Genomic DNA, 20,766 nt, shown 5'->3' with positions numbered 1-20,766 from the left:
GTCGACAGGATACGTAAGTAGTCCTAGGCGGTTTAATAACCATACGTTCGATTCTTTTGCTTAACTTTCTGATGCCATGGCTTTACCTGTGTTCACTTGCCCCTCGTGAAATTTTTTTTCTTATATTTAGGTGGAGGCAGAGCACGTATTGGTTTACTCGTGAGGCTCGAGATTGGCTCTTGAGAACACTCAGGCTACTTTTTCTATGTCATTCGTGAAATCTACGACGCAGCCATCACGGTCGGTTGTCTTCCGATTCGCACCCAGAAACTCCAAACACAAAACTGCACCGACACATCATAGCACCATTTCATAGGCTTCGTCATCCTTCTCACTAAACCAACATAGTTTGCTGGTGATCATGGTTATGTAAAGCAACAAATTAGAGCTGTCGTTGACGAACATTCGCTGTTCATCAATGGTCGACTGGAGGCCTACCCAACTTCGTGCACCTAAAGATTTCACTCACCCTGAACCGCAATGGCACCAACGGTATAAAAAATGTGAACTTCCATGACACATAAATTTACTATCCTCAATCAAATAGACGACCCCCGCTCCCCTTCGATTGCCATACATTCAGAAGCCTCAATAGATCTTCTCGTGCCATTATATGTGATTCATACACAGACGATCTAAAAGCATTTCACAAAGAATTAGAACCGAGATTCTCTGAAATGATGTTTACAGTGGTATTAATCCGCCCGGATATTTCAATACAACTTGAAAAGAGCAGCAGACTAAAAGTTCGAGACTACCGAACAAGTTGCAACATAGATATGTCAGTGTGACATAATGACATTACGAATACTACAGCAGTTCGAATGACCAAACCACCTCTTTTACAACAAAGGAACGGTCGAGAGAATCGGCGGGGCAAATTCTGCAGGCCAACTGTAAAGCTTTTCTTGCAAGACAAGAACCAGCATCCTACATTAACATTTTACAAAACCCCCCCATACACTAATACATTGGGGTATAGACACAACTAAAGAATCAAATCGAAAATTTAAGAACACACTCCTATACCCTCTATACATCACCCACCCCAAAATTGTTTTCATTGATTACAATGCAGTAAATGAACCCCCGCCAACTTCCTCTCAGAGAAGGATGCCTGAAGGTTGGCAAAAGGTCCAGTATCGAGATTACCACAATCCATCAATCACGTCCTTTTAGCACCATGCCATATTACACCACTAGCTCTTCCAATGGCAGTCTAAGATTGAACATGCGGAGCTCCTTCCTGACGGTGTGAGATGTCACTGCCCTCAACACATCCAATGAACTAGTGGAGGCTCGACTTCTAGTTGTAGATTCTCACCGGCTTCTCAAATGTGTGACGATTCTGCAAAATTAAACATTCTCATAGGATTCTTTACTTTCCACTTACTATCAGATGAGTTTCTTTAATTGCCAGAGGGAAAAGGAGATTTTCAATCCACTACTATAACATAGAGGTCGCACTAATAGAATTTTTGGTTATCTAGCCCAAATATTTCCGTTATGCAGAAGTAATCCACAATGCCATAAGACTCTCCATTGCAATTTTTAAAATCTTCGGATATTGTTGAAGTAGGGTTTACAGTAGCAGGTCAATGGAGAATCGGTGTGGCTACCAAAAGGTAGAAAGGGCAGATCCTACATATTAAGACGAGCAAACAAAAGAGTATGATAATAGAAAAGGACGGTCAGGTGGAAGACAAGGTATAGTGCAGGAACTTAGGAAGGAAGGATGAGTGTGAAGGCAAATTTGACGGTCAAAGTTGAAGCTTTGAGCAAAATAAGGGAAACCCGCTTTAGGCGGGTAGGAAACAAATAAAATGTGACTGAGGCCAGGTGAGTGGTGGTTGTAAGGTTGCTTGCACTTGGTGTTAAACGGAATAGGAACACATTCTCTGCACCAAAACCACACCTCAAATCTGTTCCTCGAGGAATCAATAACCTCACTGGGTTGTGTCTATGACATGTTCCCTTTCAGGAAAGACCAACAAGATCAATATTTCGGTATCCCTCCCAGGCCTAGAGAGGCTATTTCCACCATAAAATAACGGCACATGAAAGTCAAAAAAGGATCAAACATGACATTATATCATTACCCAGCTTCATTACCCAGCTTATTTAAATCCCGGAGAGAAAACAGCAAATTTTTTATGTTCATTGCATCAGTCAGAATTAGATCATGCACAAATAGACTATTTCATCACTCATATCCTAATTCCTTTAAACAAACGGAGTTCCTGAAAACTACCTGATTGACTGCATATGACCTTTTTGGAGCATTATCAGTATGTTCCAGTCCAAGATACTGCTCCCAAGCCCCATAGACATCCCTCCTCTAGTAAAATCACAGAGCAGTAGTCATTAAATGACTCAAAAAGTTGCATTAATTAAAGAAAGCATAAACATAAATGGTCGGATTTCCTTTTCAGAGAGAGAGAGAGAGAGAGAGAGAGAGAGAGAGAGAGAGAGAGAGGGAGGGAGGGAGGGAGGGAGGGAGGGAACCTGAAAACGAGTAGAAAGAACATCAGAGTCTGCAAGATACTCCGGACGACCCAATGACAGAAATGCAAACCTCCACTGGCACGTTATAGAAGAAAAGAGAGAATCATGAGATGACCAGTGATGGAGATGCATGAGGAAAAGACAAAGAATCATGGAAAAAAAGAGTAGATGATCATGACATGCATTATGTACTACCCATCAAGAGTGCCAACCCTCACAGTAAAACTGCAGTCCACGAGTTGAGCACATACAGTTTACATTGACCTCAAGACACCATACCTTTGCAAATTCTTCATCTGGAACCTGCAGTTTTTTCTGTATACGAACTTTAATATCAGACAGGGTCTCGCCTTCATGTATAACCAGAAAAAAGGGTTCCCCAAAATTCTGAACCTATTAAAAAATACAAAATGATTCAATACCAAGCAGTATGAGGCACAATACAGAAGAACCACATGGATTCAAAAATCTGAGTGGCGTCCAAAGGAAGAATATGCCTGTTCACTCTTCATCACCTGGTTTTGAGTAGTTTCCTTCATAAAATGATAAACATGAATAAGACGATCATGAGGACCAAGGTTCTTCTCCTCTTCGGGAATCTGCAGAGGGAAAGTGTGATGTTAACATACTACAGGAACCGAATAACCACCCAGAGAAACCAGCGACTGACCTCATAAGCAAGGGTGACCATCAACACAATCAACAATGTGCGAAATAACATGAGATGGCTTGCCACAAAAATATACTCAATCTAATATACTTTTCTAACTACCTTCCTAAGTTCCACTCATTAAAACAATATGTAGATTTAGGAAAAAAGTTAAAAACCAGATGGACATACAACAAATTCTTTACATGAGGAGACGCGTAGTTAAACAACAGAAGGGATATGTTTATCCACATAATTTGCAAGTTACCTCTTCTGCACGCAAAGTCCAGTATTGATCATTTATATTCTCAATCTTTTCGTTGAGTGGGAAAATCTGCAAGCAACATAATTGCAATTCTCAATGAGGAAAAGAAAATCAAATAGCACACGAAGATTAGAATCAACTCCAACAGCAAACACTTTGACAAGAGTCCCATTAATGACCTTGTAGATCTTGTGATAAAAAACTTCAAGCAACCTCAGTTCGGTACTTGGATGAGATAAATCCACCTGCATGTAAAAGAAATTAGTAAAATGAGCCAAAACTCCTCCTGAACATTTTCCAGAAAGAGTTATGGACTTTGCAGACGTTAATTAGCGAAGTAATGTAGACTGGAAATACTCTTCAAGCTTGAAAATATAAACATGATGGGGATTTTGAAGCTTGAACTGATCGAGCACGGCATTTATCACTTTAAAAGCAGAGATATGTGCATCTGTTAGAAAAGGAATTTTCGGATTACCTTGGACTTAAGGTCATTTATAACATCGCCAACAGTGCTTTGTTTTGGCAACCTTATGGAATGAATAACAACCTGAAAATACATGCTGCTATTAGGATGATCACTTTTAAATAGAAGGATGAGTGAGGAAAACAGACATAGAAAGTAACTATAGAAATGTAGATCTTGACGACTGCACTCACTTCATCTTTGGTTGCATGATGAAAAGCCACCTTCAGAGTTTTCAAACCTTGTAGTTCAGGCAGGGGGATATCCAAGACTTCATAATAAAGAATATCTGAAGTCTAGCAACATAAAGACAAGGAAAGTCCCTTTCAGCTCTCATAATACAAAGGTCTACAGAATAACAAATAAGTCTGAAAGAACTCCCAAAAGTTTCACCAATCTGAAGGAAACCTGATTATAGTGAACAAGCATGTCGCACAAGTGCTCTGCTCCTCGATACTTGATTGGTTGAGGTTTAGGTTGTTGGGAGTAGCAATTATGAGGCGTCAGCCTAATTTTGGATGGATCTTCTAAACCGAGATGGCGGGCCACTCTTTCCACGACATCATCGTAGTTGTGAAGCTTTGACCTAGAAAATAAAAAAATAAAAATAAGTGGCTTAAATCATATGAAAACATTATCCCAGCCCTTGAACCCACTTTTATGGCCCCCCTCTCGAAGTTATATGCAGGCAAGATGCACTTGGCTCGAAGGGGAGAGAAAGTGGGGTTTACCCAAAAAAGGGTGTTAGGACAGCTTTCCCCTAACTTTTAGAATAGGAAACAGATTTTTATGTGGAGCACCTCAAATTTTTTGAAATGTGACAAAATTAATATTTAAAGTAACATCATATATTTTGGAATAATATATGTAGAATTTCCTGAAAAGGCCAAATACGCTTTCTGGCTCATGTTAAGGATGAACCGAACACTCCACAATATTTTCTTCTTAAAAGCTGCATTCCAGTAATGCGATGTGAAAGTAGTATATTAACAAAGGTTAGAAGGTTCTGATAAGCTAACACAGATATCAATATTATTTGACAAGAAGCTTTATCAGCGTTCCAAAGTATGTTTATTCTGAAGCTTTTTCCTCTGAGAAGAATAATTATAGAGCTGATACATGAAGAAAATTGTGCAAAAGCGAGGGATACAGACCAATTCAAAGTGACACCCATTGTCCACAAAAATAACTGCACATGCATATAGAGAATCAAAGATAATTTCGTGTTTTGTTTTAGTTTCACTTGTCTGAATCATTCAATCCCAACTAAGTTGGTATGCCAAACACCACAGAAATAACATCAGTTCTTTATTGTCTTTAACTCATTTAATTCATCGCAAGAATTTATTAAGTTGAGTACCAAAACTACCCTTATTTCTAATCATATTTTAGTGATTAGCACTTCAACTTCAATCTCATTTTATATCGTACATATATCATCACAATGAAATTTAATTGAAGTCCCCATTTGCATCCCAATAAATTAATGGTGCTAATCATTTAGCATTTGACTTCATTTTCTAAGATTCTACATATTTTACCTTCTCAAAAAACCCATGATTTTCTGAAAGCGGCTATGTGTCTTTGTATCATTTATCATGCCATTCGAGCAGACTATTAAATGTAAACCAACAAGAAAATGTCTGTCGGGAGGGGGCCATAGCCCATCATGGCCTCCCCCTCCCTTCGGCCAACTATCATATAGCAAATATCCACACTTCACACACTTACAACTCCAGCGAGAACTCATCCTCTTTGGGTTTCTCCAATGATCGGAAACGAACAACCTGGGATTGGACAAATGAATGTCACAACACATTAGTAATGGCAGCACCTGGTAATGCACTTCATTGCATCAAACTTACAAACATAAATAAAACAGAGTACAAAATTGACTCAAGAAATCACAAAGGGTTGGAACAGATTTCACATCAACTCTATGCTACTGAGAATTCGTTAAAATAGTCAAATTCAAAGGCTTCACACCATTACTCTGAACCATTGTTTAGCTCAACTGTAAAATCAACCATTACCGAATCACGAATTAACGCCCTCATGGCAACAGGAGAAACAAGAAACTTAAACTGGGCCAGTTACCATAGTTAAATTAGCCCTTCAAATTTAAATTAGCCGGCACCACCAGGTGGACATTGATGGATGTTCTTTTCAGCTAATTAAAAAGGGGGAGGAAAAAAAGGAATAATGAAACGAATCTTTATGTACCTGACGATTGTGCACATATTCCATAAATGTTGGAACATCAGCATAGCGACGTTGTTCAGTACTGCCAACTTTAGACTTCTGAAAACATACTATATCTCCATCTTCAAGCTGTAGAGCGAGATGAGAAGAATGAATTAGATAAACAATAACTTTAACTACACAACCAAAGTAAGAAGCTTTCATTAAGTAAGAGTCCAAAAAGGAGATAATTCAGTGCATCCGAGACATACCTGACTAGCACGGAAAGTGAACTTCTTATCAACAGGTTCGCACATGACATTAGGTTCAAATTTGATCTCCTGAACACAGTTATGAAACAGTCACCAACTATAAAACCAAGTACAAAGAGAATGCAGATAATCAATAAGGACAAACGAACCTCAAAAAGGTCAATCTCTTCATCCGGAGAGAAACCAGCCATTTCATTTAGTTTTGTAAGTATTTCAGCTGGCTTACTAAGTATTTTCACAAAGAGCCTTCCCACGTACCTAAACATCAAGAGAAAGCATAAGCGTCCATCCTTGACTCATATATTAAAACATTCCAGAAATTTTCATTACCGAAGTTCCTCTTTCAAAGGGTCATAGAGCTTGAAGAAGAGAAGAATATCCTCCTTAGACTTCTCTGGCAGTGGCACAGGGCGCAACTCCTGAATAATTTACAAAATTAGTGAAGTTCCATCTATAAAGATCTATTTGAGTGAGTCAAGTCAACAATAACAAAGGCCACGCAAAAGTGAGTTTACAAAGACCTATTAACCATGAAGAAAAATCGCTACCCAACCTCAAGAGACACACAGTGCAGTAGACAAGATGAGATTACCTGCCCCAATTCTACCTCCAGAAACAGCTTCAATTCAGCAGTGCTTGCCTTATTGGATACTTCTCTCACTTGCCCAACCTACAGCAGTTCAGACTAATCTTGTCAATTGGAAATGGTGCATTGCATTTGGTTAACAATGTCATCTTACAAATCATATTGTGTAGTAACACTCAGAAGAAAGGTGGAAATTTCACCCCACTAAAAGGTAAGCTGTAAATCAGCACACTAACTTCCAACACAAGTGTCGGTCAAAATTCACCTAAGTGCACAAACCATGGTAGTATACAGAGTCATAAGAAGAGCCGCTAAAACAAAAATACGATATTTCACCTTGATATGTAACAGAACCTGTGCCCACCAAAAGATATATTTCGCAACACAACTCAAAGTGTTAAATGAAGTGTTCATTCAAGATCTAACAATTTCAAAATGCTAACCAACTTGACCGAGTCAGCATTTTTAGTTTCTATCAACCTCCGATTAAGCCCCAGCATGACTAAAAGAAGTTTAGCACAAAGAAAACCAATTAATTTGAAGTGGCAAGTCTATATGCTGCAATCATAGCACAAAACATAGAGGCCCAACTGGAAAGTAAAATGACCTAAAGAAGTGGGGAACAAAAAGATTGAAAACTAAATAAAATGCTCACAGATTGCGCTTCTTCCAGAGGTGTCAGTGGCCGATTAGGACGATATGTATGGTTTTGCCGCTTTGCCCACAACCAGAACCGTTGACATTGAACAGGTATGCCAAACTCTTTAGCAACTTCTTCCTGAGAAGAAACATAAATTAGACAAATATGACAAAAAGTGGAGAACAAAAAGGAATTGCAACAGTCAGGGGATGCTAGAATGCCGTGCAGTTCGACCTTAAGAGGATGCTGCATGTGAAGACCCGCTAGTAGCTTTCTAGTAGTACTAAGGAGAAGGGTGACTAAAAGTAAGGATATCCATGACCACCTATTGTGGAGTAAACATGAGACAGATCTATCACAGACTCAAATCAAATGAAAACCCAAATTTATGTGCCATCACCACAGCATAATGTAGATACGACAATCATTACAGAAACCTAAATCCATCAGATTTGATCCCCACGAGTTAACATGCATGAGTGTATTCAAGAAACATAGAAAGAATAACAAAAACAAGTACATTCATAACGAACTAAAGATAAGCAAATTCACGAACATCTACATGCACTCGTATAGAAACTACGCAATTAACTTCAGTAACCTGAACTTTCAAAGTGCCACAAACCGTAAGCAATTGGTCACACGCCATTAATTGGGATCGCCAGCAAATTCACTATATTGCAGCACGTTGGGTTTATTACTTTAGAATACTAGCAAGTTAGGGTTATATGTGTAATTGTACTAGGCTTAACCCTAAGCATATAAGTACTCCTGATCTAAAAAATAAAACAATCGCTCTTTCATCGATAACATGGTACCGGAGCCCAAAATTAAAACCTAAACCCTAGAATTAACAATACCCATCGTCAATCAAAAATCATCTGCAACCAGCCTCTGTAGATCTCACCAGTGACTCAAGATCAGCGTCGCCTAGGTTCCGGCGACCTCACCCAGCGTCGCCCAAGTCCCGACAACCTCGTCCAGCATCGCCCAGCTCCCGGCGACCTTCCAGTGACCTTGCCCAGCGTCACCCAGGTCTCGGCAACCCCAGCCTAGCGTCACCCAGACCAGGCGATCTTAATCCAAGGTCGCGCACTACCAACTGGTGTTGCTGGAAGTTATCTAGGTCAGAAAACCTAGAAATCGGTATTGTCGAAGGTGATTTTCTTGCCTCAGACCTCGCCATGTGTTGATTCCTCACGAATGGTTGTACTTCGGGGGAGTTTCTGAGGCTTACCGTTATGTAGATTGAATGAATGGTGTGTTTGCTGGGTTTGTTGAAATTGGTGATCCGTGTGGAAGTGAATCTTAGTGATTTGTGGAAGTGATCTGTTGAAATGAGCTCTGTTTGCTGTTTTTTGGCTAAATTTAGTGATCTATGGAAGTGAATCTTAGTGTCAGAAGTGGGAGTGAATTGAATTTGATGATGTTTTTGGCTGAATTGTTGATTAGTGGGAGTGAATTTGGTGTGGCTGCTGAGATCGTTGAATATGGTACGGGATTTGACTGAATTTGGTGTTCTGTAGTATCAGAAGTGTGAATGTTGTGTCTAAATTTGAAGTGATATTGGTGGATACTGGAAGAATTGATATAGTAAGTGGTGTGTTTTACTTGATTGCATACGGGTCAAGTTCCTAGTGATTAGAGGTTGTGGAGATGTTTATTGGTTCATCAAGTTCTCCATCTATTGTTTCGGGGTCGGTCCCCGCTAGTGCTTCTTCGAGTTCAGGACCCTTTGGTTCATATTATAGTATGACAAGTTTACACAATACCTTGGTCAAGTTGGACGGTACCAATTATCCTTCTTGGTCAATGGCTCTTTCAACCTTTATTTATTCTAATCGCCAATCTACATGGCTTGAAGAAAAACCACCCGAAGAGTCATGCTACCCAACCATTCGAGTTAGTTCACTCCGATGTGTGGGGTCCTAGTCGAGAGTCTTCATTTGGTCTTCGTTATTTTGTCACCTTTATTGATGATTGTACTCGTACAACTTGGTCATATTTAATAAAAGATCATACTGAAGTTTTTCATCCTTTCCGCTAGTGTTATAATGAAGTTTGTACTCGATATGATTATTCTATTAAGTGTTTGCGTACGCACAATGCTCGTGGATGCTTCTCTTCTTCTACCTTCATTCCATTTCTTGAATCTCATGGTATTTTACATCAGAGTTCTTAGTGCTCACACTCCACAACAAAATGGAGTTGCTGAACACAAAAACCGTTATTTGTTGGATGCTGCGCATTGTCCACTTCTTCACACTCATACAAGTCCTTTTGGAGCTATGCTCTTCTTACAGTATGCCATCTTATTAATCGTCTTCCGTCCTCCGTGTTAAAAGGAGCTATTCCTTATGCTTTTCTTCATCCGGATCGTCCTTGTGGTCCGTTCATCCTCGTATTTTTGGATGTGCCGGTTTTATTCATTCTTTGTCTCCTGGGTTGGACAAATTATCACATCGTGTTGAAAAATGTATATTCGTGGGTTACTCCCATACCCAAAAGGGTATGTCTGCTATAATCCTACTCGTGTCGTGGGTATATTTCTGCTAATGTGACTTTCTTTAAAGATCAAGCATATTTTGGCGATGTTCGTCCTCGGGCACCATTAACCATGGATCTTCCGCCACCCTCGGCGCCTACGTCTCAACCGGAGCCACCGCCTATTAATTCTAACGATGCTCCACCGGATTCGGGATCACCAAGATCAACTCCTCTTCAGGTCTATATACGTGGTCCTCGCCCTGTTTGGGGTCGTACATCTTCACCGACGAGCGTTCCCCCACCACCACTTCCGATACAGGCTTTCGATCCTCTTCCACCGTCTCCCGACGGTTCTTCCGTTGCTCACCGTACTCGGTCTCGATATCCTCTTTCTAATTTTGTGTCTTATCATAACTTAAGCCCTCGGATGTTTGTTTTTGTGTCATCCCTTGCATCTATGTCCGTGTCGAGTAGTGTGCAGAAGGCTTTGGCCCATCCAGGTTGGACTCGTGCCATGGAGGAGGAGATGGCTGCATTGCAGCATAATAAAACTTGGAAGCTGGTTCCATTGTTGGCTAATAAACAATTGGTAGGTTGTCGCTGGGTCTTTGTCGTCTAACACCATCCGGATGGTTCGGTTGAGCGCTTAAAAGTTCGTCTTGTTGCAAAGGGCTATACTCAAACTTATGGTATTTACTATGATGCTACTTTTTCTCCAATAGCCAAAATTCCTTCCGTTCATATAGTTATTTCCTTGGCTGCTCAATCTTAGTGGACTCTTCATCAGCTTGATGTGAAAAATACATTCCTTCATGGTGATATTCACGGGGAAGTATATATGGAGCAACCACCCGGGTTTGTTGCTCAGGGGGAGGTGTGCCGATTGCGGAAAGCTCTTTATGGACTTAAGCAATCTCCTCGTGCTTGGTTTGGCCGCTTCGGTGATGCGGTTATCACTTTTGGCATGCATCGGTGCAGTGTGGATCACTTAGTATTTAGTATGTCATTTTCAAAAGGATGTCTTATTCTTGTTGTTTATGTTGATGATATCATTTTCATAGGAAGTAATGTTGAAGGTATACAACGACTCAAGCAATTTCTACAAAGAGTTTTAACACTAGAGACCTAGGTCAACTTTGATATTTTCTTGACATTGAAGTTGCCTATACTAATGGCGATATTGCTCTCTCCCGCAGAAAGTATACTCTTGACATTCTTAAGGAGGTTTGCTTACATGATGCTAAGCCTGGCGACACACCTATGGACCCCGGAGTGAGGCTTGATAATGAACACGGAGAACTTCATCATGATCCAAAGAAGTATCACCCGTTAGTAGGCAAGTTAAAACTATCTTACCATTACTCGTCTAGATATTTCATTTGTTGTTAGTGTGGTGAGGCAATTTATGAGCTCTCCTCGTACTATTCATTGGCAAGCCGCTCTACAAATTGTTCGATATTTGAAAGGAGCTCCAGGTCAAGGACTTGTGTTCCATAATCGTGGTCATCTTCGCATAGCTAATTATTCTAACCCCGAATCTTTGGAGGTGACAAGATATTCGGATGCAGATTGGGTTGGTTGCCCTATGGATCCCCGGTCTACTTCGGGATACTGTGTTTTTCTTGGTGGTAATCTTGTGTCGTGGAAAAGTAAGAAGCGATCTGTTATTTCCCAATCTAGTGCACAAGCCGAGTATCGTGCTATGGCTAATGTTCCAGGTGAACTTCAATGGGTGCGATGTTGTTATCCGAGATTGGATTGCATATGACCGGATCATCTATTCTCTGTTGTGATAATCAGTCTCCTATTTATATTGCTAGCAACCCGGTGTTTCACAAGCAAACGAAGCATATAGAGGTGGATTGTCATTTTGTTCGGGAAAAGGTGAACTGTGAAGACATACGGTCGGTGCACATGTTACGAAGCGCAACTAGCAAACATTTTCACAGAGTCTCTTCGACATGGACGAGTTTCATATATTTGTCATAAGTTAGGACTTTTTGATATGTACGCTCCGACTTGAGGGGGAGTGTTGGGTTTATCACTTTAGAATATTAGCAAGTTGGGGTTATATATGTAATTATACTAGGTTTAACCCTACGCCTAGAAGTACTCCTTATCTCAGAAATAAAACAATCGCTCTTTTATCTATAATATAGCATATTAATTATACCCTCTTTGAAAAGAGATATAAAAGCATATACTTCTATCCACCCATCTTTCTGCTTTTCTTCTTGTGCCATATCTTCAGCCATATTAAATGGATGTATAAACATAGGAGGACAGCTTGATGATGAAAAAAATAGGGAACCCGTGTTCTTCTTAGCATTTGTTTAGAACATTAAGTGACGTATCAGTCCACTTCAAAGCCTTCTCAAAAACCCACCTTCCCTTGTACTTAGGAATAAATGACTTCAAATCCACCTTGTAGTTACTTTCATGACAAGACTAAGAAAGCATTATACATAAGGCATCATGAAAAAATCTAATGGAATTAAAAACCAAAAAAAATTTGTTATGCCATTTTTACTGACCTATGAAATAAACAAAAGCAAAAAAGATCTATTCATGGAGTCAAGTTATATCATTTCAACTACACACAAATACTCAAAATTGAGGATCAACAGCATCGAATACTAGTCTGTATTGGGTAGTTGTGGGGTCTGCTAAACAGGAAATTGAAGCATGGCAGGGTATAGAAATCCCTTTAGCAAGAAATATAAAGTCTCCATATCATGCTCGTAAGATGGTTCGTATCCTACGTCATTCAATGCATACGAGGGCACACTATCCTCAAAAAGCGAAAATCTTGTACTGATTAGAAAAAATGCATATAGATGATGCACAATTTACAATAAAAAAGTGGAGAGTTCATTCACGATTTTACAACCAAAAAGTAGAGACAGGGAGTACCTTGAATAGCTGAAAGGGCATCTGCTTCTGAACACGAAAACTTTGTACTTTATCATGATCCACAAGATCAAAATATATGTCTCTGCCAATCTGATCATGTAGGTCCCCATCGCGTGCGACCTAGCATTGACAGTGTGATGCATTCACTCACAGTCGTGGCAAGGGGAACCACATTACAAGAAAATGCAATTACTATTGTAAACATTTACCTTTATGATGGTATATAGATGTGCCTCGGCTTTTTCCTTTCTCTTCTTTTCCTTCTCTTCTTGCTCTTTCTTCAATCTTACCTGGAGACAAAGCATATGTTGGCTTCATTGGCATCATAACTATTCAGTTACCCCATTTCTAATAGATGGTAAATGACTTACCCTAAGGTGCTCAGCAATGTCCTTCTCATCCACACTACAAACAATTTTGTCCTTGTCACTTTCACGTATATATACTAGCATATACGCATTCGAGTATTTTGTGAACTTGAATGGGGAACTGTTGAACCCAGGATTTGTTTGTGGTAGCTGTTGAATGCAATAAGTGGAGCAGGAAGCTATCAAGAACACAACAAGAAGTAAATGAAGGGATCAAATCAATGTCCAGAATGAACTACCTCTTCCTCTCCCCCGTATTGTTCCTCCAATGCCCTCTTCACATCTTCCTTTGTCACCCGTTCATCATCAAACTTGAACCTGCATAAAGCAAACCTTGCCAATTTATCATAGGTAAAATATGCCATCAAAAGGGAAATAAGAAAAGCAATAATCAACTAAACAATTGCACCATGCAGGTACGATTCAAGAAGCATAACCTTCAACATATACATCAAGGAACCTCAAATAACAAATAATTGCAGTTACGTGATTGCCAAAATCAAGACAGAGACAAATAAAGTGCAGGTGGCAGCACCTTCCATATTTTGCCAATCAGAATACAAAACCTTTTTCCATACAAACAATCAGTAATGAAATGGTCATATTGACAACAGCAACTTGGAAGTTCAAAAACTGTGATGCATACCACTGGTCTGAGAGGGTTGGCCTAATGTAAGCATAATAGTGCCCCCCATGCACACCGCCACTGTGAACCAAAACACTGCCACCCATACATTAAAAAAAATTAGCGAATGTTGCTGAATCGCAATAAAGCAAAGAGTAAGTAACCCAGCTGTTGTCTTCTATCTGCAAGTTACTCAACCGAAAGTTACAAAATATAGTGTTCAGCATGGAGACACTAACACGACACCTCGTTGGCCATAATATAATTCATCAATGAAAAAAACAGAGTGAAAACCACAGCAAAAGGATAATCGTTAGGAATGTTTACTAAAATATTTCAAACAACTGATGCATCTAATTTGAGCTGACATAAGATAATCAAGGAGAATCAACCATAGAATTATATTTCACTTGATAAGAATCTGTGAACAATGAAACACCCATCCACTCTTGAGCTTCATATGTTTATTTATTTCTTTTAAATACACAAATTAAAAGTCCAGGGTTACAGAGAGCCTTGGATCCCAAACTGAATAGAGGACTAATGCTGACAAGAGGAAGGAGGAAAGAATCTTCCTCTCATGAAGCTAGATGAAGAATTAATCCTTTACTAAATGATAAATCAGCCAAGAAAAAGAAAGAGCTTTACAAGCTTTTTATTTTATTTTATTTTTTTTTTTTTTTTTGGGGGGGCCCAGAATAGAGCTTCATAAGAATGTATGTCGCAATTAAACAGGTTAATTTTCTTCAATCGGCAGAGTATGCTCGGATAATTCAACCAAGTATAGCATTTGATATCTTGTATAAAGTATCTACAGATTTTGCAAGCAGGCATTGACAAGGTAGCCTGAAACAGGATGTTGGAAATACCTGTGAAGTGTGTACAGGTTGCGAACACTCCGATCTGCGTCAGGCGACAAGTACTTTCCATTCTCTCTATCGAGATCAAGTTGCAAAGGAAACTCATAACGGTCATTTATCTGCTTATTGTCAGACAGAAGAACTGTCAGCTAGCCCCCACAGAGCTATAGACATGAGAATAGAGAGCTGCACAATCAAAAACCCTCCACTCGATACCCACTGGTCACTATGACCGATCACAAGATGTGAATACCTTATTATACTTACTGTCAATCAATGAGCACCAAGATAAGATTTAGATGCTAAAAAACAGAAGAAAGTCAATTGGTCTCCATACAAGCTAAATATAAAAGCACATAAGATTCAACCTTCGACGGTGATAAGATTTTACAAGCAATCGACTTTGTAGCTTACAAAATCACAATGCTGAAAGGATCACTTCTAGAAAGGAAATTTTCTTCCCCATTCAATCAGATGAAAAAATTGAAAAATAAGGTTTCACATTCTCTCATTTCAGAAAGGCCATACGCAATAGCTATAGCTGATACAGCTCGATCAAAGTTGAATGCTTCAGTCATTTCCCTATGCTGGTGACTTTAACAGTGTAGCAAAAAAGAACATTAAAGCAAAAAGATACGCAAGTCAACCCAAAGCATATGATGCTGTATCCGGATGTAAAGCTGATCCTACATAACCAGAAAAGTTCTTCATATGGATATACACTTTTAAAAGTTCGACTTATGGGCCAGTGAAACTAAAAAAAAAAAAGCTCTAAACCAACTATTCAGCAATAGAAGATGTCCTCATGCAAAAAGAGACTTGAGGAAGGTTTACTATTTGGTATCTACTTAATTCCAATATTTAAAAAACCAAATCAGCAATTCAAACGTCATTCTACTGTTGTTCTTCTTGTCTTCATTTATTAACAGTTAGACATTGCACTAGCTTTCTCCAAGCTTATCACTCCAAGGACAGACATCTCCCTCTTCATGTGATTGACAATAGGGGCGGCTAACTTCATGTAATCCATGGATTTCATCAATTCAAAGCCCAGAAAAGGTTGTAGAAGTCTCCAATTGCTATATGCGAATACCGTTTAGTCGAAGAACAAATAAGTTTTAGCTAATGTAATATCAAGAAGAAAAAGAATCCACAAGTCAAGATAATCTTGAATCAGATGCACAAAATCAAGCGTGGCCCATTTCCCCTCTTTTGCGATCAGTTTTGCTGCAGCACCCGCTGCTCTAGCTAATTGTCCACTCCAATTTTTAAGTAACGCGCAGAGTCTTGAATTGGACTCAACTATTCAGAACAGCCAAAATAAAACTATGAAAAAGTTGCAAAGTGAAGCTTATTCAGAATAGAGAAAGTAAAAGTACAAGAATGTCGCATACGTGAAGCTTAAAATCTACTTCATTAAATCCCATGTCAGAAATGCATCTTCTCAATGCTTTTCACTGATAAGCTAGCCAGACAAAATCTGACTTAATCAGAATTAATTTCATAAAATTGTCCAAAAGCCTCTGAAATCTATTCTTGGTGGACTATGGTCATTATGAGGTAGTTAGTTCTTATCTTTCTTTTGATCAGTCTTGAATGAACCCCCAAAAATAAAGCTTCCCTGGGCTGTGAACACAGTGACGCACTCGATTAAAGGTGGTTACACGCATCTCTCAGTTAGTCAAAATGTAAATGCTCATTTACAGTGCTCTTCATCAAATGATGGGTCCTGTCAATGATGTAGCAGGTATATGACTTTTAAATCAGCCGGCACCCCCTTGGTACCATTTTCTGAATCTATGTTTAATCACAAGAGGGAAGAATTAAACTGAGCTCTCTGTCTTATATATCTCTGTCTGAAATTCTTATCTACCAGAATGATGAAAGATACACACAGCATCTGACTTCGCTCAAGGCAACAAAATCTCGAGGACTAACCTTAACCATTGTATCCCGCATAAAATCATATTCGAATCGTTTTAGCTGAAGTTGAAGAACGGGGGGGAAGTCTATGAATAGTACACCCTTCTTCGCATCCTGACAAATGCACAAGCAAGTACCCATGCAAATTCAAAGGTTACATTTTTCATCACAATAATACTCATTCATTCAAGCATAAGCGACAAATTACTTAATCATCAGAATAGCTATTGCAAGGTAAAAGGAAAAAAAAAAAAAAGATGGAAGAAAATTGATTCTTGACCCCAGTTAAAACACATAATACAATCAAACAAATAAAAACTGCTAACATGACCCATTACTTATCATAAAAACCATCAGAAAGCTACAACCATGATTGATGCTTGGAACTTCTAACAAACTATACTCTGCCTTATTCATGCAAATTTTTTTACAAACAAGTCAAAAGAAGATGAAAATTGAAGCAACCATTATGGATGCTGTCTCACCTGTAAACCATGTTGTTCGGCATGATATCGATTATCACCTTCAAGTCTCTCCACTTCTACATACTTGTCAAAAGAAGCGTATACATCTCGACAGCCTTTTACATCAAGTTGAAGATCTAATTTCACACAAGCAAATTGCAAAAAATAATCAAATGCCAGCAATAATCTCTGCAAGAACATCTTTTTGTGGCACGTAATATGTTTTCAGAGACCACGAGTCAGAATACGTACCATAAAAGGATTCCTTCCTCGTTGACTTGTAGTCCACATTAATGCATTCAATATAGTTCATATGGTGACCTTCAAACAGCTGCTGAATTGTACCCTCCACAACAGTTCCCTGAACAGATGAGAGGATAGGTCTGCTTACTTGAAGCTAGGGACAAATATAGGCTGGTTCATTTTGATCAAATGGAATAAAAAGGTCGGGGAAAAAAAATCCTAAATTGAAAAGATCCAATTCTTGGTTCTCGCTACTAGTACAAGGGGAGAAGGAAGAGACGTAGACTTTTATAGGCTTTTGCAAGGACAATAAAATAGATAACTTATTGAAATTTTATGTGCCAAGAAACAAAGAGTTGCTCGCTATCCTCCCTTCCTCCTTTCTCTATTTCCTCTGTTCCTCTCTTGACCGTTTTACCCAGCACAGCAAATAAATTAATAATAAAAGCAAAGATTTTTCATACCAAAACTCATACCTTCATCTTGTCTTCAAGTTTTTCACAGAGAACCCGGTTAAGTTCTTGCACATCATGCTGCATGAATGAATCATAAGTGTCCCACCCAAAGGATTTCGTCAACTCCTTTGTCGCTACACTGGTATCACTGTACTGGAGCTTATAGAATAAACTTTGCAAAGCAAGCGGTATGCTTCCTGAAGGCATATCATTTTCTGTTGTTGGCATATGATACACCGCCTGAAACCACAGGACCAGATGAGTATGTCCCGAATCATGATTTTAACAGAAGATTATAAGAGTGGATTTGCTACCTTTCTGAAGTAAGGTATATGATACAACGTCTGAAGAAGGGAATTCATGTAACAGGTAGCTCCTTGGTTCTTAAGTCCAACATAACCAGTCTCCTTTTTGGAGTCATGTGACCAGTAATCGACTACTCTGCGAACTTCAACATCAGCTTCAACAACACATGTGTCGTTCACCAGATAACCTCTGCTAGGATTATACAATTCACTAAGATGCATGAAGGAAGTAAAACCCCAATCACTCTCCCGTGCATTGAACTGGTGCTGTGTCTCTGCAGAATCAAAAGGTCGCAAATGAAGCACAAGAATATTTTCTTAATTGAAAACAGGAAAGAAATGAGGCCTCTAATATGTGAACCATGGAAAGTATAATGGCACTTAACCTCAGCATTTCACTGACCTTTAAAACTATTAAGTACATCACATAAGCACAAGATGCCCAATGACATGTGTTACATTTAGGCAGAGGACTTCTTTTCGACTAACTCTTTAGCACAGACTGAATTAAAATCGACTCTGTTGTGAAAGAGAATCGATAAAAGGGACTTGGAACACGGATTCAACCGAAAATGATGATGCACTTCTAGATAACGTCACTGCCACATAGCTGTCGAATTTAAAGAATGACACAGCTCATTTTCATCCTTCTCCACTCGTCCAATTCAAAATCTACATTACATACATATCTTGCGGTTTTCATTTTCAGATAGACCATGAAATAAACAAAGCCAATTCTACTAAACCAGACACTGCGTCCAAATATAGTGCAATTTTGGAATCCATAGGAATGAAAATTTAGTAAATACACAGATGCAAAAAAGCAAAATCATTTATTACATCAAAATGAAGCGTAAAATATAAACTGGCAAAAGGAAAGTACTCCCAAGGAAGTTATGGAAGAAGTACCTTTTCTTACGGAGAATTTGTTGTGAATCTGATTAATAACAGTTAAGCTGAACTGCGCATATCTACTCCAACCATATGGCAAGGTCGCCGAATCCGCAACATCCAGATATATTGACAAATGGTCCACGTTATTCCCTTTTGGGAAAATAAGAACTCGCCTATCAAATATAAGATTAAATAAAATCTTCACAACGAAAGAAACCAAAGTAACTGCCAATTGTTTAAAATAGAACTCGACGAAACTTGGAGAAAGCTGAATACCACTTGTGTCCACCAACATAAAAGATGTCAGAGTAAAGCTTCTTGGTGTTAAGCCTTGTGAAGTTCTCTATCGTCCATGTGAACCTCCCCGATGGGGGATCTTCAGCAGCTTGTGTTTCGACCGTACCTGCAGTATCTGCTTGAGCTACAAAGCCAAAACCAAATATTAATGAGCCAACTCCCAAAAACAGAAATAACGCATAGTACACGACACAGGAATCTCATGCCAATTTGCCAGTAACAAGAGGACAAAGCACTCAGCCTCCAGGAGCATTACGACTACATGCCACAGTAGACAAGTTCCAAACTTTACGAAACCGTAATCACAACAAGTGGACAGAATAATTAACACTTCCGCTTTCCATTCTTTCCTCAGATTTCTAGACCACCCAAAAACAAAATGAAGCATGTACAAAGCCATTCAATGCACCTCCCTAAGCCATAATGAGGAACGCAAGTCCAGAAACCATATAATTAACACTTCTCACCAGGCCACAAAATGCCGCACGATGCTCACAAGTTCACTCGACGATCAAGCAAAATGAACAACGATCTCACTTCCCCCCGGCCCCCCCCAAAAAAAAAACCCTCACCCAAGCAGCTGGCCTCGAAAACATGCAAATTCCTCTCCGCAATGCGCCAACAGCAAACGACCGACGAGCGAGAGAGGAACAGAATTCCCACGCATTTCACCGCGAACAAAAAAACAAAAACAAAGACCGGGAACAGTACCTTCCATGGGCTGAGGACCTTCGGTGAGTTCGGTGTTGGGGACCAGCATCTCGTCGTCCTCCTGCTGCAAAACCAACAAAAAAAAAAAATAGAAGCACAGAACACACCGGGACAGAAAGAAAGCGTGAGACCTCGGATCGGATTACACAAACCCTAGACGAGTAGGGAACAGCTAAAGAAGCGCCAATTGCGGCGAAAACGGATTGCGGAAGAAGATCAAAGGCGGAATCGCAGTCGCGACAGTGGCGAAATCAGAGAGAGAGAGAGAGAGTGGGAGGTCGGTGATTACATCTACAGGCGGAGGAGTCATCAGAGTCATAGGACGAGGGCACGGGTCGGCGCCTCCGGAATTGCGATCGACTGAATCTGAGAGAGGGAGAGGTGGTGATGTGCGGGCCAAGTATGAAGAGGAAGAGAGAAGCTCTGCAACGTAACACGATGAATCGCGAGCGAGCGAGCGAAGAGAGAGAAAGAGAGACTGGGTTTTCCTCTCCAGAAGGGATACTTTCGGTATTCCACACGGCACTTTCTTTTTTTCTTTTTTCTTTTTTTTTCTTGCCGTAATTGACAATCTCGGCGTGGACTTGAGAACTATTTTTCTTTTCCCTCTTTTTTTATTTCTTCCAAAAACTTGAAATATTTATTAATTCCGCAAAA

At 39.5% G+C, this 20,766-nt stretch overlaps 1 protein-coding gene across 1 annotated transcript; it reads right to left on the bottom strand.

The window, feature by feature from the left end:
* Window positions 1-738: 738 nt before the first annotated feature.
* Window positions 739-20,567, bottom strand: LOC115754298 (ubiquitin C-terminal hydrolase 12-like). Its single transcript, XM_030693280.2, has 32 exons — window positions 20,399-20,567; window positions 20,110-20,173; window positions 19,378-19,522; window positions 19,117-19,274; window positions 18,217-18,482; window positions 17,924-18,142; window positions 17,457-17,565; window positions 17,226-17,341; window positions 16,756-16,854; window positions 14,827-14,936; window positions 13,979-14,053; window positions 13,572-13,650; window positions 13,336-13,482; window positions 13,174-13,254; window positions 12,965-13,084; window positions 7,580-7,702; window positions 6,931-7,008; window positions 6,669-6,757; window positions 6,488-6,596; window positions 6,339-6,407; window positions 6,109-6,216; window positions 5,617-5,672; window positions 4,294-4,471; window positions 4,080-4,181; window positions 3,898-3,969; window positions 3,599-3,664; window positions 3,423-3,488; window positions 3,021-3,104; window positions 2,785-2,898; window positions 2,506-2,580; window positions 2,252-2,338; window positions 739-1,348 (listed from the first exon to the last, which is right to left on the bottom strand). Exons 1-32 carry the CDS (start codon window positions 20,426-20,428, stop codon window positions 1,307-1,309), a joined length of 3,336 nt encoding a protein of 1,111 aa, XP_030549140.1. The 5' UTR covers window positions 20,429-20,567; the 3' UTR covers window positions 739-1,306.
* Between the last annotated feature and the right edge of the window lie 199 nt (window positions 20,568-20,766).

The sequence above is a fragment of the Rhodamnia argentea genome, chromosome 5, assembly GCF_020921035.1.
Source record: "Rhodamnia argentea isolate NSW1041297 chromosome 5, ASM2092103v1, whole genome shotgun sequence".
Lineage (NCBI taxonomy): Eukaryota > Viridiplantae > Streptophyta > Magnoliopsida > Myrtales > Myrtaceae > Rhodamnia > Rhodamnia argentea.
This window is presented reverse-complemented; position numbering and strand designations above follow the sequence as displayed.

Bases quoted from the DNA above. Each gene is read 5' to 3' on its own strand.
- LOC115754298 (XM_030693280.2), bottom strand. From the start codon at position 20,428: ATGACTCTGATGACTCCTCCGCCTGTAGAT. The intron at 16,855-17,225 runs GTGAGACAGCAT...TGCATTTGTCAG, and splicing joins CCGAACAACATGGTTTACAG to GATGCGAAGAAGGGTGTACT. The intron at 2,899-3,020 runs GTGATGAAGAGT...ATTTTTTAATAG, and splicing joins AGGAAACTACTCAAAACCAG to GTTCAGAATTTTGGGGAACC.